General features: G+C 47.8%; 1 protein-coding gene across 3 annotated transcripts in view; it reads left to right on the forward strand.

Moving 5' to 3' along the window:
- RGS22 (regulator of G protein signaling 22) overlaps positions 1–20,096 on the forward strand; it is a 1,028,745-nt gene that overhangs the window by 229,030 nt on the left and 779,619 nt on the right. For all 3 annotated transcript variants that reach the window (XM_085605181.1, XM_085605183.1, XM_085605184.1), the window contains one exon: positions 10,456–10,617. In XM_085605181.1, the coding sequence (XP_085461307.1) occupies positions 10,456–10,617 (162 nt within the window). The remainder of the gene's footprint in view (positions 1–10,455; positions 10,618–20,096) is intronic.

The following is a 20,096-nucleotide window of genomic DNA, read 5'->3' on the forward strand; positions in this document are numbered from 1 at the left end:
ATCGACTTCGACTTTGTAGGGGCCCACGGCTCATGCCACTGAGCCCTCACCTGAGGGCTAGTGGGATGTGGGTATATTGACTCTTCACTTTTCTTTGCACCAAAATGCAACCTGCAATGGTAGTGTACCGGTGGTGGGAAGGGAGCCCCGGGAAGGATTGCTACGGCGGAACGTACTGCCTTGCTGGAGACCACGACTAGCGCCCGGAGTGGGCGGGATAGACCATCACGATTGGACCTGATATCTGCAGGACCACGATATCTGCGGAGACGGTGTAAAGAGACGGGGGTCCTACGGGCATGATGGGGAAAACCCGACACAAACAGGGCGGGGGCAGTCGGCCCGGGACAAAGAGGCGAGCTCTTCGGCAGAACAGGTAACACAGCCGACACCAACTGATTGCCTACCACAGCAGCAAGTCGACCAGATCTTGCAAGCCATAACAACCACGCGAGAAACGCTGAAGGCGGATATAGCACAAGTAACACAGAGTTTGGGATTACTGAGAGCGGATCACAGCAAGCTGGTAGACAGAGTGAAAATGACTGAAACAGCCCTGGAAGGCATGGAACCGACTGCTAAGATATTAACGGCCCAAATGAAAGAAGTGCAGAATCGGATACATGCACTGGAACAAAGAGCGGAGGATGCAGAAGGGAGAAACCGGCGAAGTAACATTCGCGTGGTGGGTTTGCCGGAAGGAATAGAGGGAAAGAGCATGCTGGAATACTTGGAAACCTGTCTGAAAACTGTAGTAGCACCGGAAGGTCTGACCCCTTTCTACACGCTGGAAAGAGCGCATAGAGTGCCGGTGAGACCGCTAGCGCCGGGGCGCCCACCCAGACCGGTGATCGCTAAGTTGCTGCATTATAAAGACAGAGACTGGTTATTGGCCCAGGCGCGCATGAAGGGGCTGTATAAAGTAGACAATGCTTCTGTAACAATATTCCCGGATTACACATGGGAAGTACAGCGTAAACGGGCATCCTACCTGGCGGTTAAAAAGGCGCTGCGTGAAGAGGGACTGCAGTATGCCCTAATGTATCCGGCGAACTTAAAAATCTTGGTCGACGACAAGTCCTACTTTCACAGCAGACCGGAGGATGCCTGGGACTGGCTGGAGCGTTACAGAGCAGGAGCCACGCAACCAACTTATGAAGGAAGGGGGGTCCTGGCACAGCCTAAACCCAGACGCACTCCAAAGGATTGGAAACAACGAACGGGATCCCCACGGCCAACGTTGCGACAAGCAGAAAAGGAGAGATCGGCAGCGGTGGAGGCGGTAGTGGCGCTATCCAAGACAGGGATGGATTCGCAGAGCGACAAAGGGGACTCGGAGCGGGGCACAGACGGCTCGGATTCGGATGCTTCAAGGGCGGACAGTGTGCGGCTGCCACATGTGACGGCGAGGACGGCGGATGAGCTGGTGGACTTATGATTAGCTACTCCTGAACATTTGAGGCTGACTCCTGCTGAACTGAACTGGTCTATATATAGCTGGATTGGGAGGACATAGCTTACTAAAGGCTGGGGTTCGGCGGGTGCGGGGCGAACTGGGCCTCTTTGGACCTTTGCGCCTACCCCCATTGTCATAGGGTGTTTGAGATTCCTCCGGGGTCTGAGTTACTTTCTTAGTTTGGGTGGGTGTTCAGTTTGGGGCATCTGTCCTGGGGAGGGGGAGTTGGGGTGTGTTTAGTTTCGTTTGCGGGTATCAGGGGGGAACCAGTGTGCTCCGGATGACGCGGCAGACTGATGGGGATAGGAGATAAGATAACGGCCTCCATCCCTGCCTTTAAGTGCATAACCTGGAATGTCCGGGGATTCCACACTATGACCAGGCGCCATCAGGTGCATGCCTACCTGGTGCGCAGGGGAGCACATGTTGCTCTCTTACAAGAGACGCACCTCACGATGGCAGAGGGAAGGGCGCTCCAGCGCAGATGGCGAGGGCAGGTGTATTATACTACCTATTCGGCATACGCGTGAGGTACGCTGGTGTGGATCAGGGCGGGAGTACCATTCCAACTGCTGCACAAGATGATTGATCCTGAGGGGCGCTATGTCCTGCTGGCGGGGCGCTTAAACGGGGTAGACGTCATGATAGGGAGCATATATGCCCCAAATGTTGAACAAGGAAGTTTCTTTGACCGCCTGTCTGGAGTCATGGCCGCGCAAGCGCCGGGCTTGTTGCTTCTGGGGGGTGATTTCAACTCAGTGTTGGATGTAACCATAGACAGATCTCACCCGCCGCTGCTTGAGTCGGCGAGTGTGAGACTTGCGGATAAGAGGCGGAGATGGCAGTCAAATTGGAACTTGATAGCTATATGGCGGGAACAGCACCCGCAAGAGCGAGATTACTCATATTATTCGGGTCTGCATGATTTGCATGTTAGGCTAGATGCGATGCTGGGAACGTCTGATGTATGTATTAAAGTGCAACACAGTGAATATTTGGCCAAAACATTGTCAGATCATAACCCCTTGCTGATCCACCTGGGGTGGCGCAAAGAACGGGCGTTGATACCAACTTGGCGATTGTGCCCTGAAATACTTGAAGACCGGGTATTCCGGGACGAGCTCCAGCAGGGTATCACCCATTATTTTAATGAAAATGAAAATACAGCGACAACAATAGCGACAGAATGGGAGGCATTCAAGTCAGTAGTCTGAGGGATATGTATTTCTAAGAAGGTGGGGGTACGGAAAACCTTGCTAGATGATATTCAGAGGGCGGATGAGCGGTTGCGAGAAGCAGAGAAGCGTAGTCACACAGTGGAGAGGGACCACGATGAGGTGTCGGGAGCGAGGAAAGAGGTAGCGCGACAAGTTGAAAGGCTCAGGGCGTTTGATTTCAAAGCATATACTGCACGAATGCATGACGAGGGGGACAAAACGGGTTAAGCTCTTCGCACGGCTTGTTGCTCCTGATATCAGAGGAGCACCAATCCTGGGGCTCCGAACTACGGCAGCTACGATGGAATATACCCAACAGGGAATAAACAAAATGTTCGCGAGCTATTGTGCAACGCTGTATCGTAGCCTGGGGGCGGCAGATGTTGCAGATATGGAGAGTTATTTTGCTGGGTTGGTTTGGCCCCAGTTGGAGGAGGAACAGTTATTAGCACTGGGACAAGAGATATCGTTAGGGGAAATCCGGTCAGCAATCAAGCACATGGCCCGAAATAAGACCCCGGGAGTTGATGGGCTACCAATCGAGTTCTACGCCTCATTTGTGGACATACTGGCGCCCCGGCTGCAAGCGTTGTATAAACAGGCCTGGAAGGCAGGAACGCTGCCAACCACTACTCAGGAGGCTATTATAATTCCCCTTTTAAAACCAGGCAAAGACTCTGCTGAGCTAGCAGCATATAGGCCGCTATCAATGTTAATGGTGGATTATAAAATATTGAGCAGGATACTGGCGACGCGACTGCTCCCTTATATGGCCTCCCTGGTCCACAGTGATCAGGGGGGGTTTATCCCCAAACGGAATACGGCCGGTAATATTAGACGTCTCCTGCGTATCTTGGAGGAACAACAAGACACTACGCCGGGAGCAGCGGTGCTGGCTGTAGATATTGAAAAGGCCTTTGACAGCCTAGAATGGTCTTTTTTACATTATGTGATGGGGAAAATGAGAATAGGGGACGACTACACGAGATGGACTCGGATTCTTTATAATGGGGCCACAGCTAGAGTAAGAACGGGTACGACAATTTCTCGGGCGTATAAAGTAGAGCGAGGGACGAGACAGGGCTGCTCTCTCTCCCCGCTGCTATTTGCAATAGCGATAGAACCATTAGCTATGCTGGCGCAAGCGGGGGAGCAGTACCGGGACCTAGCACTACAGGGAGATGTGCAATACATCTCGCTATATGCAGACGATCTCTTACTGTTTTTGAAGGACACCGGAGAGGCCCTGACAGCGGCGAAGCAATTGCTGACAGGGTATGGGAGTAGGTCAGGGCTGCGGGTCAATTGGCTGAAGACTTGTCTATTCCCGGTGCGGCCGAACCAGCCGGCGCTGCCCCGGGAGCAAGGGGTCCGATGGTAGGCACAGTGCCTATTTGAGAGTCCTCATTTATCATACGCAGGACGGGCTCCTGGAAGGCAACATTAGTCGGGCAATCCGAGGAGTCAAGGGGAGTATGGAGTTCTGGACTACCTTGAAGATGTCGGTGGCAGGGAGGGTGGCCTTGTTAAAAATGGTAGTGTTACCGAGACTGTTATATTATTTTAGAACCCTCCCAATATGGATACCTGGGGCGATGTTCAGGCAGTTGAAAGCGATGGTGGGAGATTTCTTATGGGGGAACGGCAGGAGACGGGTTGCCCTGGATATAATGATGCGCCCCAGAGCGGCGGGGGGTTGGGCAGTACCGGACTTTGAACAATACTATCTGGCAGCCCAGCTCCAGTGGGTCACACAGGCAGTGGCAGCGACGTTTCGAGGGCCCTACCTAGGCAATAACTGCTGGATACCGCGGCATGTGCTTTCCTACATCTTGCTGGGGCAGAGACTGCGTAGAATACCATTACTAATGAGGAGAGAACACTGCAGCGTTGCTGGGTCAGGAGTCATAAAAAGCACGGAGAGGAGCGCCCCTATGCGCCTGAGCTCCCGATAGGGGCGTGTACAGCGTTACCCCACGGAGGATATTGGTCTGCTCTGGGAGATTGGGAGGAGAAGGGAGTATTTATGGTGGGCGACCTCTATGCAGACGGTGCCTTACTGCCGTTCTCGAACTTACGAGATAGATATGACCTGCCGCGGGGGCACTACTTATTGCATGCGGCGCTGGTGGCGGGGATCCAACGCAGGTGGAAGACGGGGCGGACGGAACCAGAGACGTCGTTGGTTTGCCAATATGTAGCTATGGCGGCTGGCACATTCAAGGCCGTCACGTGCCTTAATAGGAGAATGGAACAGGAGGGAAGGCAACCGCTGGACCGACTAAAGGTGAAGTGGGAGCAGGACCTAGAGCGGGACATCCCAGAAGCTACTTGGCCTAAACTAGTGGAAAGGGCATGGAAGATTACACGGAACGCTAGGTTCCAGCTAATACAATTTTACGTGTTACATAGGGCATATATGACCCCGAAGCATATTAAGCAGATCTTCAGGTGGAGAAAGCTAGCTGCCCTAGATGTGGGACAGAAGATGCGGACTTTCGGCATATGCTGTGGTCCTGCCCGAATCTGATAGTATATTGGGGAGAAGTAATTACGGCACTGGAGTTGACAACGGAGCGAACACTTAACAAGGATATGGGGGTGAGTTTATTGCATTGGTTCCCGCATACAAAACACAACAAAGTGACCAGCAAATTTATAGATTTGGGACTGATAACAGCTAAAAGGGAGATAACCAGCCATTGGAAGCACAGTCAGGGACCTAGGGTGCAGAGATGGAAACACGAATTTCTTAAGTGGGCAGCGAGCGAAAGTGTGATTAAGCTACGGCTGGCGCATAGATCGCAGAAAGAGACGATGCTGGAAGTGGCGCGTGCCTGGGAGGCGCTAGTTGAGGCGCTGCGCAGGCCCGACAGGGACCTGGAAGATGAACCTGACCCTCCACTAGACTGTGGACCATTGGGAGCAGTGGGGGGAACACGAGGATTGGAAGGGCTGTAGACAGGGAGAGTACCAGGTAACATGGGGAGGGAGGTCATACCACAGAGAAGGCACACTTCAGGCAAACCCCATAGACCAGTTCACATTGGAAATTGTACACAGAAGCGGAGCACACTGGAGGGGGGGATAGGGGTAGGGGTGGGAAGGGGGTAGTAGTTATGTTGTTGGGGAGGGCTGAGCGATATTGATACTAGTGTGCAATAACTGTCGCTGTACCAGGAGATACCGTAAAGAATTGCCTAGATGATAATAACTACTCCTATGTTTGGAAAGGATAACAACTTTGTACATAAGGGGTAGAGGGTAGTTAATAGGCATGTACTCTATGCAAAGTATGAAGATGTTATGATGATGATTGAAAAGCAAAATAATAAAAAACTTTATGAATAAAAAAAATGATGCTTTGACACTGTGGAAGCACAGTCTGAGCAAACGTGTCATGTTGTGGCTGAGCCGTCCTATGTCCTTTCAGGTTTTTTTTCTCACTATACAATTCTGATTCCATATTCACTTTTCTGTATTTTAATGTAAACCATTGGTATGCGTTCCTCAGCACTATAACATTAAAGAAACAATTTAGGAGATGGATAATTGAATGGGTAGAAATATTTGCATTTGGAAGGAGGAATAGTCTAGGGAAGTTCGATATGAGCATTGTGTACACAGTTCTTAACCTGTGTCCTAGAGAAAATACAAAATAAATGTGTGTCCTGTCAGACATTCCCTACATCTTTCAGAAAATGCCTGTGCCTATGCTGTAAAACTTTTAGTCTAAAAAATGAATAGGGAGGCTAGGGAGTTACCTTGGGGAAAGTAAAAGTAGCCCAGAATATAAAAAGCAGTGCATGTCAGACTAATGTATATAAAGGGATTACCTTTTATCAAGACTCTTCTTTACATAATAAACTCTTTTGGTTTTAAGATGGAGTTGCCTATATCCTACAATACTGAAATATTTTTGTTCTACATTCATTAGCTTTGTTTCAATATTCAGAGTGATAACTCAATTAAAAAACAATACTTTCCACTGTAGAGTTCACCAGTTCAATCTGGAAGCAAATTCCAAAGATAACTCTGAATTATTGTTATAGGTGTGAAAATGTCCATCAGGTGCAGTGCTAGGGTTCTACAAATTTAAGATGTTTGTAGAGGCACAGCTATGTATTTTTCATATTTAAGTGTGTACATGTTTATAGTGGAGGAACAGCTCTCTTATGTTCCACTTAAAACTTTGTTGGAGGCTAGATTGTCTGTGTTGGATGGGGAAGTGCTACAGTTGCCAAAATGTTAATAGATTATGACTTTTTTGACAACTCATTTCCAGGATTTGTTTCCTGCCAACATTGGAACAAAGATCATGTTTTTATTGTATTGTATTGTAATTGTATTGTATTGTAATTGCATTTGTGTGAAGCATGTAAGGGGTTGTAATGAACTGAACTGCCATTCAGTATTTCTTATTTTTTCATAATAATTCTTTGAGAATTTCAACATTTGCATTAATATGATTGAGGTGCGATATATGTACATTTATAGGCATTTGTCATAAACAACAATATGGCCATTTGGTACTTATTGCTTAGAACAGGTATTTATTTGCTGATAAACAAGAACAGTAAAGAGTATGGGGGGGATAAAAAGAGAAGGGAGAAGGAAGAATAACAGAAAGAGCAGGATAAATGCTTAACAAAGCCATTCCACACATGAGTCTGAGCACTCAAGGTGCAATTCTGGACAGGAAGGGACGGAGCCTGTATAGACTGAGGGAGAGAGAATAAAATGCAAGCCTCACAATAACTATTGTTGTGCAAGAAGGGGATTGGTATCTCCGTCAATGGCATAATTAGGGGTTCCTTCATCCAGCAGAAACTGCATATTCTTTACTATAAATCCATCCAAGCTGTAGGGTACGAGAAGATGATGAGGGCAAGAGAGGATAAATATCTTCTTCTTAGATAGACCTCTTAATAGTGTGTAAAATGTGCTCGGAGGCAATTTGTGGATTTCAGCTACTGTTCAATAACGGATCCCAAATTCTGTTAGATATGTCTATATTCTGTGCTTTATATATGATTTTTTGTGTGAAGGATGGAAGTAACTTAAAGACCTCAATCAGCCATTTATCATGAGTGGGGAAGGGGGGATGAGAGTGGATTTATAATAGTGAAGGATGTAGACCTTTGTCACCGTTATGGTTGTTGCCATCCTCTAATGCCATGAAGGTGGGACTACAGGTCTATCAGAGAGGTGATGGATAAGTACTAGTTTCATTGATGGTTGGAATGAGGCCGCACTATAGGTGGTTAGTGAGGACCATGCCTCTGTCCAGTAAGAAGCAATGGCCAGGCAGGACCATAGATGTAACAAAGCGTACCAATATATTATCCACACCTCCAGCAAGATGAGACATGGCCAATGCCCACAAGATGGAATATGGACCAGTACCAGTTGTGGAGTATTTTATATGTAGTGAAATCACGTTGTGCTTCTTGGCTACGGTCATACGTTTTCAATACTGATGCCTATTTATTGTACATATATTCAAACTCAAGATTTTGTGACGGGATCTAGTTGCCTCACCTTTCGTGTATCAATTTCCTGGATATCCGCTGACTCGAAATGTGTAGTCCGGATCTCAACTTAAAGTTTGGCATAGTACAGGTGACAATTGGTGTCATCCCACATTAAATATGTTATCTGAGATGGGTCTAGGGCCACATCGTAGTTTTCTATATTCAGAAGCCTAAGCTCTCTTATCTGAGAGATTCCCAGTTTCTAGATAAACTGTGGGGCAGTCACCATTTTGATGGTCTGCATCCTTCCCCAAAAATATAACGGCAACACATCTTATGCTTGAAATCTAGGGCCAGTTGTTGTATTAGAAAGTTAAGGTTTTCAGTGACCATGTCTGTCAGACCTGAGTTCAGCAAAGCTCCCAGATAACTTCAGATATGTCATTTGGTATGCCTAATATTTTATAGTCCAATATATGCAATCATCTGTCTAAGGCAAAGCTAGATTGGAATTAAGATTTAACTAGCATGTGTAGAATACATTGAACTCTGTAAAAGATGGCCAGGCTTGGCTTACTGGTTTATAGTTGTCAAAGAGCAACTTATTTTGAACCAGTGTATGTGACAGGGTGAATTTGATAAATGGACTGACAATTTGGTGATGATCAATGATGACTTTGCTTCATAATTGTTGCTTGTTCTTTGCTTTTCATGATGGCCCACTATTGGTCCTACAATTAATGACTGAATTACTGAACTGACTTTACTTTCCAAATGTGAGAAGACCTTGTGTGCCCTAAAATCCAAAATGTTTTATATGAAGGCATCTGGAAAGGATTTAATGACCTCTAGCTGTGATATAATCCCAGCTATATTACTGAGCATAATTAATTATAATCTTTTTTTTTACTCTTTCCTTACCCTTCACCTTTTGTTAACATGCTACCCTTATGATCCTTTTGGACAATCTAATCATCTTAGCATAGTGGCTTAATTGAATGAATGAATTGTTGTGGATAATGCACCAATAGACTGTATGATGCTTAAAGTTTGTCCGAACCTAGCCCAACAGAATCCATCTAGAGAACATCTAAATTGTCACCTATTTGAAGAATAAGATCTAATTGTTTTGGACTTTGACAACAAATATTTTTTTTAATTGTTTAGGTCAGATAACCACATTTCCACATAGCACGTTTATTGAAGTAAATGCTAACTTGTTATTTATAAAAATAAGAAATGGGTTTGGGTTTGGTTACAGGATAATTTCCTTAATGGTGATGTTTTGGCCAGACGGCCATAGTGTCATTGAGCCACCACATTGCATTTTAGTTTAGCTCCCATTCTTATGGCTGGAAAGATGTTAAACATGATTTAAACCCTCTCTATAACTTAAAGCTTTTAGGCTTAGTAATACATTTGTAGTTTATCATTTTGTAGTTAAAGAAACCCAGTCAATTTGGGGTATAATAGATTATGGTACCAATACTAAGGCATTTTGAGGTTGTATGTTAACAGAGGGAAAAGGGGATGTCTTTGCAATTCACCATATATGAGGAGCAAAAGTGCCTTATTTGTGGGCGAGAAATAACTGAAATTGTCGATGCAAATTCTTGTTCTGATTTTAGGCAAATTAATTATCCTAATTTTAGACTTGAAAATTTGTGGTAGTATCACAAATTATTAATCATGGTTGTAACCACAAAGTTAGCTTTAAATGGAGAAAAGCAAGCAGAAACAGGGTTTAGACTTTACCACATTTAAACATGCAACATTTGCAGTAGCATTTTTACTGGTGCTAATGGGCATGGCTTTCCCCTGCTGTAATATGGTGTAGGAACATCACAAATGTGCTGTTACTGTATTTGTAATGTGGTAACATCACATCAATTTAAACAGCAGAAAATGTTAAATATATAGAAAAAGGAGCACTGTGCATTTAAAACTACATTTCCATAGATAAATTGCACTCCAAATGAGCGCCAACGTATCTTTGCCACAAAGATATTTTAGGCTGGGCTAAAAAGAGAATATTTATTTATTATATTTAGAAATTATATAGGGGGCAAAACCACATTCATATTGTCAGCTCATGAGCTCACTTCCCATATTCCCTGAAAGTCTACCAACATTTAGCACTGAATCAGAATTGTAGAAGAAGAAGAACGATTGCAGATAGGGTGCTAAAATATTGAATGAATACATACCATGATTCTAAAGCCATGGAATGTCTTGTACTTTAATTCAGTGTGTCATTTGTTATATATATTTCGGAATTAATGGGAATTTATTTTATACATTAATCAAGCCACCTCAATAAGATGAAAACAAAGTACCTGATGACAAATGGTGACCATTTTCTGAAAAATGAAATCCTGTCTAAGCTGAACCTCTTACATGCCTCTCAGTGGAACATCCATTACCTATTCAGCATCCAGACTGAAATTGTGAAGCCGTTGCTCCTTTACTGGTAAGAAATCATATAAACACTATGTGAACATTAATTTATATCTTTGAGATTAAAATTTTCCATGGAAACTACAATGTCTTATAAATGTATTCTGTCTAGAGTAATTTAGGTTCTTTTTTCTGTTCATATTTCCCTTTGATAGTGATAAAATAACATTGTACGCAGTAAGGCATTCATATATGGACAAGGCTGATTCTTACAAAGAATCACCAGCAAATAGTAGAATGTTTAAGTGTGCTTTACGTCTAAGTTTTGAGTGTGCAGGTGGGAACACTGATTGTAGAGTATGAATGTTTCCATATAAAGAAGTGAAAAATGGTAATTTGACATTGAGAATGCATTATTTAGTCCATCTTAAAAGTGAGTTCTAGTTACATGAAGCTATGGAGAAAAAATCGAGACACCCTGTACATGTGGTTTATCTATGAATAAGAAACCAATAGTTCCTAAAGATTCAGTTTAGAAAAATAATGATGAAAGGTAAATAGACAGCTACATTGTATGGAAATACTTGTATAGGAAGCCTGTATTCACAGACAGCGTGGAAAGACTTAAAGAGTTAAGGGGAGGATGTAGGTATTGCACAGCACTCTGAGGTCACAACAGTCTTCCACATTGGTCCTTGGGTGAGGAGGCAGAATAGTCATCTGTGTGTCGGACAGAGTTACAACACTTTTATAAAGTTGAGGTTAGTTGAACCAATTGCACACCTATAGGTTCTCTGTAACCACTCTGAATATAGGGAGGAGCTTTCCACTCTTTAGCAATGTGTCAGTTGACTACTAAGATACCAACGCGTACCAGGATTCACTCGCCCCAACCTCGTCTGACTTCATCCAATATACCCAGTAGTCACAATTTGGGATGGAGGTCAGTTGGTCTGTCTATTACAATATTTAATGATTTTAAAGCCTGTTTCTAAAACATCACTATTTTTGGGCGATACCACACCATGTGTATATAGGAACCCCTTTCCACATAGGAGTTCCGAACTGAGTTCGACCTGCCTCTGGGTCATTTTCTTATTACACAGTGCTGTTACGGCGTTGATCCGTAGGCACTGGAGGACGGGATCCACGGAATCTCTGCAGCTACAGAGCTGTTACTACATAGCTCTATCAGCGAGAGTCATCAAGGCAATATCCTGTCTCTACAGAGCGCTTCGGGCAGACGGGCTATGCCTGCTGGAGGCACTCCGACTACAGTGGGAAGAAGACTTAGGGCCCGATTCACAGAACTAATCTGAGACAAAATCCTAAACTTACTACTTTTGATATTCACAGAAGGCACTTACTACTTTTGGTATTCACAGAATGCACTTACTACTTTTGGTTCAACGTACTACTTTTTTTTTTTAACAACAATTTTTATTTCGTCAATTGTCACAAACAATGCAGAGCTCTGTAACCCAGAGGCAACCTGCCACTTATTACACATAGCATATTGAGTTGACATTTACCATAAACATGATACAAAAAGAAACCCTGAAATTATAAGAAAACATAACCCCCCGCACTGTCTTTGCACAACACCAGTGTTTGCACACAGTCGCCCGCACATGAAGAACACCATTCGCGGAACCAAACAAGCCCTGAACCACAACTCCCGCCCAGCTTATCCCTCAAGTGCCACATCTCTCACAACAGGGGGCTTCAGATCCAAGCCTCGATACACCGCCCACCTCTTCCAGATCTTATAATGTTTCATCGGCACCCACGTGCCTGAAAAAGGGGAACCTCCAAGCCCATATTAAAGTCCAACCCATTTTTCCATGCCGAGGTGGAGCCCCGGCCTTCCACCTACGTCCCGTTTAGCCAGCGTAAAGCCCATCATCATCAAATGACGTTTATAAATATTTCCCCGCCACCCCCTCCATTACATGTAACAATACCAATTTTGGGGAACAAGGGAGCTCCCACCCCAAGACCCCCGGAAGGCAGGCCAAAACTCTCCGCCAAAACCTTTCTATCACTGTGCATTGCCAGATTGTGTGGAAGAGTGTACCATCCTCCGAGCCGCAACGCAGGCATACCGGGGTCTCTATCAATCCAGCCCTCCGCGAGTATAATGCACACGGTGGAGATAGTTAAATTGGATCAACTGGAGACGCATGGCTATCACTGCTCCTTGAGGGGATGCAAGCGCTTCCGTCCAGTCCTCCTCATCCATGGGACCCAGGTCATCTTCCATCCTCCCCCTAAGTTTATCTAGCGTGGTGGGACTATTTGTCACTAGGGTTTGGTATATCTTAGAGATTTTATGGTTGTGCAGGTCCCCCATAAATACTTTGGCTTCAACGGGGCTAAACTCGGGGAGAGACTCCAACTCCGCGACTCTGGGGAGAATGGCATGTCTGAACTGCAGGTATTTGAAAAATTGTGTTTTCGGCATCTGATATTCTCGCTGAAGGTCCTGAAAAGACTTGAGAACTGTGCCCTGCATAACATCCCCCAGGGTAGAGATCCCAATATTATCCCAGTCACGGAAGCCCTCTAGACCAGCAAGTTGTGGCAGCCTGCCATTAGACCACATGGGAGTCTCCCATGTCAGCCTGCCCCACCAGCCCATCCAGCGCAGGGCCCGCCACCGCAACTGGAAAACTATGCTTGTGGTGGACGGCAGAGTCTTGCGAATAGAGGCCGAGTACAAAACCGTGTGTAGGGAATAGGATCTCATCTGGCACCGTTCCACTGCATATGCCGGATCCGAGCGGTCCTCATACTACCATTCATTCAATATCAGTAGTTGCGAGGCCACATAATAGGATTGAATGTCCGAGGTGGCCATTCCGCCACAATACGTGGACTGGAAACAAGTTCGGAGCGCCACCCTAGGTGTTTTCCCGGCCTAAAGGAACTGTCCCAGAACCGAATTAACCTGGCGGAACCAAGAAGGCTTAACAGGGAAGGGATGATTTAGCAGCTGATACAGCAACCACGGCAATAAAACCATTTTAAAGATGGCCGACCGACCCGGAAGAGAAAGGTGCATGGGAGACCAGGTTCGCAATTTGTCGCGCACCCGTACCCAGATCGGTGCCACATTTCGGTCCCAAGACTCGCCCGCCGAACCGGATAAAAAGACACCCAAGTATTTCATGCCGACAGTGGTGAGTTGCACCGCAGAGGCCCATTTGCCCAGTTCCACCGGACGCCCTAGTGTCCACAACACGGACTTACTCGCGTTCATAAACAGGCCGGAAGTCTCTCCGAATATTTCTATGATACGCAGCAATCCTGGGCCCGTCCTGTTAATATCAGTCAGAAAGAAAAGAACATCGTCTGCGTAGAGTGCAATACGGTCCGATAGTCCCGGCGCCCATTCAAAGCCCGCCACTTGTGCGTCTATTCGCACCCAAGCAGCCAATGGTTCCATTGCAAGGGCGAACAGAAAGGGCAACAGCGGGCACCCCTGCCTGGTGCCCCGCTCAATCGGACAAGTGAAGGATACAGCTCCCGCGACACGGACCGATGCTGTGATTTGCGTATAAAGAAGTTTTAAATTGGCTAAAAAGCGTGGGCCCAGATTCAAATTGTCAAGGAGCGCAAAAAGATATGACCAACTAAGGGAACCGAAGGCCCTATCCATATCTGCCAGCAAGAGTGCTGCAGGGACATCCAGTCTCTGAATCGTGTCTATGGCAATATGTGCCCTCCAAATGTTGTCGTGTAGCCTGTTGAGCCATGAAGCCCGCCTGGTCCATATGGACCAGTGAAGTGATATGGGAGCGAAGGCGAGTGGCCAGCGCCTTGGCCAAGATCTTGGCCTCGATATTCAGCAGTGAAATAGGGCGGTATAAAGAATGCTGGTCCGGAGGGCGGCCCGGCTTTTAAAAAACGACCACCTCGGCGTGTCTCCAGTCCCACGGCAGGCACCAACGCTCAGGTGCCTCCTCCACCACCTGCAAGAGATGGGGTCCCTGCTGCGAGAAGTATCTCTTAAAGAACTCACAGGGCAATCCGTTGGGCCTTCCCGTAGCTCAGGTCACTTAATGCCGTACGCAGTTCCTCCACCGTAAGTGGAAGATCTAGGGCCTCTTGAGCCTCAACAGAGAGAGACCGGGGCGGAAGATCCGTGAGAAAGCGACTGATCATGTCCTCTGACAGGGACTCCCGTGGGGCATACAGATCGGCATAATAATGTGCTAAGCTCTCAGCAAGAACTGAGGGGTCCCCTAATCTCCCACCATCCGACCCCAGAAGCCCAGGCAGAACCAGAGAGCTCACTGCCCCCTGACATAGTCGATGGAGCAATTTACTGGACTTATCGCTCCACTGATAGATCCTACTGCGGGACTCCAGCCACACCAATCGGGCCTCCTCCAGCAACCGGTCCACGTGCGATTGCCTCGCTACTAGCAGCTGACGACACGCCAGTGCCCCACCCTCCTCTCTACCTGCGCGTTCCAATTCCAACAGATGAGCCTCCGAGCGCACCTGGGACTCTTTTTTGGAGCGCCGTGCCGCGGAGCAATAGTAAATGTCGACACCCCGAATACCCACATTGATGTCTGAATAGTGTGCAATGGCCTGCCCCAAGTGAACCCTATACTGGTCATCCTGCAGATGCCAGGGGGAAAGACGCCAACAAAAGGGCGGCCTCGCAAGGCCGAGCCGTAACCTAAGCGCGACCGGGGAGTGGTCTGACAGACCCCTGGGGAGGATATCCGCATCCGACACTCTCCCAACTGCTGCAGCCGGTACGAAGACATAGTCTAGCCGTGAAAACGATTAATGAACCGCTGAGAAATAAGTGTATTCCTGCTCCTCCACATGCTGCTATTGCCAGGAGCCAACCCAGCCCAGACCCAACACCAAAGAGGACAATTTGGTTATTGGGCCCGCATTTGGCGGTCCCCCTCGGCGCCATCTATCTCGAACCCCATCCATCACATCATTCCAATCGCCACCCCATCCGGAACATCCCCCCACAAAGTCATAATGCGTTCAGCCAATGTCCAGGACAGGGGGGGAGGGGCATAAACGCTACGCAGCACCACCCCTTCCTCATAGATAGATCCTTGAATAAAAACATACCTCCCGTGAGTGTCTGCCCACGTCTTAAGGTGAACATATGGAACCCTACGATGGATGTGAATTGCCACCCCCCGAGAGCCCCTTGTGAACCCAGAGTGGAAAACTTGGGAATACCCATATCTCTGCAAGCAAAGGGCCTTGATCCCCAGTAGGTGTGTCTCCTGCAACATAAGAATATCAGCCTGGTAACGCTTAGCCTGGTGGAGTATCGCCCCCTCTCAACTTTATCTAGCGCCCCCCTGACATTCCAACTCACGATCCGAAGGGGTCCGGCTGTAGGCCGTGGGCTAACTACAGGAGTGGGCATTCAGAAAAACGACACATATAATGGGCAAGACTGTGCAGTATAATCAAAACAATCCCCCAAAACGGAAGCGAAAGTGGTAAGAGTTGCAATGAGTAGGAACTGTAGTCACAAGAAAGCATGCGGCGAAAAACCGAAGCAATATGACAGCGCTGTGAAATCAAGACAATTCCCCAAAATGTAAGAAAGGAAACAAAAAGCATCGATAAAAAGCCTGCAACCAGTAAACAAGAACATCCCCATCAACCCCAACCCCCTACCCCAATACCTCAAAACCGCTGAAGTATCTGTTGCGGTGAAGGCGGCATGGTGACCCCAATGGGAGTCCCCGGCCCACCTCCACCAATGGATCCCCAAAAGTCCAAAAGCCCATCCATGACTCACAGGCTGACCCCCGGACCCAAAGATCCCAATGGGGGATAGTAGCCCAACCTATGCTTCGACAACCTGAGTCCATGGGTAAGTATATTTGTCAACTGGGAATGTTCCAGGAAGGTTATGAAGCCGGCCTCCCCGAAGGGGGCACCGATGCTGATCTGCTGGCGTCGCTGTGGGACTGCGAGCGTCGTCTGCATCTCGAGCGCCTATTCCCCTTGACTTTAAGTTTAGGAGGCTTGCGGGCGGAGTCACTCACTGACAAGTCGGATTCCAGTCTTGGCGGTGCATGTGAACGTAACATAACTGTCTCATCCGTCCATTGGAAGACGTCCTCAGGGGAGTCAAAGAACAGTGTATGTGACTGATACACCACACTCAGCTTAGCGGGATACAGAAGAGCATACGGCAGCTTTAATTCCCGCAAGCGGGCCTTCGCTGCCATAAAGGACTGACGCTTCTGCTGAACCAGACGAGTGTAGTAAATATGAGAATTCGAACATTGTCAAAATGCAGGGGTTCCTTAAGGCGGGCTTGTTTCAGGATTGTGTCCCGATCGTGATAGTTAAGGATTTTTGTGATAATTGTTCGGTGACGAGCTCCTGGCGGCGGCTTCTGCATAAGGGCCTGTTGCGCCCTCTCAATGATGAGGCAATTTGACATGGATTCTGGGGGAAGCCAACTGACAAGCCATATCTTCCCCCTCACAGCCCTCCGGGAACCCCATGAAGCACAGGTTACTACTCCGTGCCCTCCCTTCCGCATGCTCAACCCGGGAAGCCAGGCCCCTAGCGTGAGTCTCCAAGGTGGCCACTTTCTTCTGCAGGGTATGAACCGAGTCTTCCACACCAGAGATCCTGTTTTCAGCTTCTGTTATACGCTCCGTGGCCTTGCGCAGGTCCTGGCATAGGAGCAAGACCTCAGAGCCCACCTCCCCAATTTTGGTTTTGATTGCTGTCCGAGACACTGTTATGGCTGCCAGAAGAGCCGCGTTGTCCGGGAGTCCTCCCTGCGTGCCGCCTTGTTCCACCACTGAGGCCGTGGGGCCAGTAAAGCGGTCCATGGTGCCCTGCTTGGCCGAGCCCCCTACATTTTTATCCCGTGTCATGGCGGCGCTGGGGCCCCCGTCTCAGGGGAGAGACGCCCACTCCAAAGTTTGCACAGTACAGCAGAGGAGACCCCAACCAGTCTTTTAAAAAAAAAAAAAATGATGTATTTTTATTGACTTTCCACAGCAATTATCCAGACATCAAATTGCAAGGCAACAACATATTCGTGCTGAGCACCAGTAACAGAGAATGAAAAATTTCCTAGTAACCATGACGGAAAGTTTCAATTCTATTAAGGACGCGGAGGCGAGGATTATGCTGTAACTTCCTTTATTCCTACAGCCAGCAGTATTCAACTCTAACAAAAACTAGCATTCCCAAGGTGCATGGGTAGTTCATAGTGTCCACCAATCAGCATGCCCCGTCATCCCCGAAGGCGTGTGCTTCCCGGGTCAACTCCTCTTTCGAGACTGCGCCCAGAATTAATGTCCAACTCGTCACTCGTTCTTGACTCCATCAGATCCTGAAAGAAAGAACCAGAGGCCCATGACTCTGTTCTCCAGTGCGAGATAAACAACCATTCAAAATCTCAGAAGCAGGATGACAGAAGGCATGCAATCGAAACCATTAAAAAGAGAATACTTATACCATACGAGGCCTCGCTCACCCAAGGAAAGGCAAACTACTAAATCCATTGTCCGGGTGGGAACAGGAGGTCTCCAGAGCCCTGGGTGGGAATAATCCTCGCCTCCGCGTCCTTAATAGAATTGAAACTTTCCGTCATGGTTACTAGGACATTTTTCATTCTATGGCAGGACCGGAGGCGAGGATTATGCTCGTTCAAAGCTTATCTACCACCAGCGAGGCCATATCCATGACTGGCTTAAAGTAGAACCTCTTAAACATCGAATCCGATGACCAGTCTGCTGCGTTCAAGATATCCTCCAACCTGGCACCCAGGGAGAAGGCCTTTGACGCCATAGCGCCCCGCACAGAATGAGCTCCAAACTGCGAGACATTTATGCCCGCCTCTTGCATCACCCATCGGATCCAACGAGCTATCGTTGGTGGTGAGACAGCTTTGAAGGGCTTACGTAATGAAAGCAACAACTGCCGTTCGCCTGGAGGGCGAGTCTCTTCAGTCATGGACTCATATTCCTTAAGACACCTAACTACGCATAGTTTAGGGGAATGATCGAAAGCTGGATAAGAAATGATCCTAGAGTCCGACTTCGTCCTCCTGACAATGTGGAAGGTAACTCCTTGAGGTGTATACACTCTACCTGAAATGTCCAGAGCTCTAACGTCTGAGACTCTGCGACATGAAACCAGGCATAAAAGCATCGCCAATTTTGCTGACAATTCCTTCCTGGACAGGTACCTATTGGCCTGCCAGGACTTGAACAGACGAAGGACCTTGTTAACATCCCAAAGAGAAGAATATCTGGGTTCTGGAGGGAGCGACAAGCGAATGCCTCTCAGCAACTTACAAACCATGGGATGCTCACCCACGGGATGACCCTGGACCGGCATATGCCCTGCCGAAATCGCCGAACGGTAAGAGTTAATCGTTCTATAGGCAAGGCCCTGCGACGCTAGTGACGCCAAGAAGTTTAGGATAGCTACCACTTCGCACTCCATGGGATCGTGGTCGTTCCGAACACACCAACCGACCCATCTAACCCAGGCCGACTTATATCGTTTGTTGGTGCTGTCCGCCCATGCCGCTCCCAGCAGCCGCTGAGCGTCCTGCGATACGCCGCCGACTCTCCAGCGATGCCTGAAATCCACCATGCCACTAGGGGCATCCTCCCTTGCTGGAGAAGTGGATGGGGAAGACCTTGCGGATCCCTCAGAAGAAGAGGATCTCGGGGTAGTAGGATTGGAGAATCTCAAGAAAGTTCCAGAAGAACTGGAAACCACACTTGAGACCTCCAATATGGTGTAATCAAGACCACCCTTGTCCGCTGTCTGCGAACTTGAGTCGTAAGTCGCATGATCATTGCGAATGGGGGAAAGGCATAGCCCGCTTCTACGGACCAATCCTGCAGGAAGGCATCCGTGGCCGCTGCTAAAGGATCCGGTTTCCAACTGTAAAATTTCGGTAACTGGTGGTCCAACCTGGACGCAAACAGATCCACTGAAAACGGACCCCACGTGTTGAAAAGACGGCGAAAAACCGCTGGTTGAAGTTGCCACAGGCTCATATCCGTCCAACTTCTGGAGCACCGGTCCGCCACCACATTGGCGACTCCCGGAAGGTACTCCGCTGACACCGAGATACTGTGGGACAGGCAAAACATCCACAAATCCTTGGCCAGATCCGCCAACGCTTTGGACTTCGTCCCTCCCAGGTGGTTGATATAACGCACCGCCGAGACGTTGTCCATTTTCAATAGGACATTGCACGAGACCTTGTCCTTGGTCCAACAGCGAATGGCAAAGGAGCCGGCCATCAAATCTAGGCAGTTGATGTGCAACCGGCTTTCTTCTACAGACCATTTTCCTCCTGTAGAGGTTTCCCCGCAACGAGCCCCCCAACCCAGCTTGCTGGTGTCGGACTCTATGACCAAATCGGGGTCGCAACCGAAAATGGCCCTGCCATTCCAGGCCTCCATATGGTCGAGCCACCATCTCATCTCCGTACGCACCTCTTCTGTAAGCGGAACTTGGTCCGAATACTGAAGCCCCCTGCGGAGGTGCGACGCCTTGAGA

This window comes from Triturus cristatus, chromosome 5_1, assembly GCF_964204655.1.
Source record: "Triturus cristatus chromosome 5_1, aTriCri1.1, whole genome shotgun sequence".
Taxonomy (NCBI): domain Eukaryota; kingdom Metazoa; phylum Chordata; class Amphibia; order Caudata; family Salamandridae; genus Triturus; species Triturus cristatus.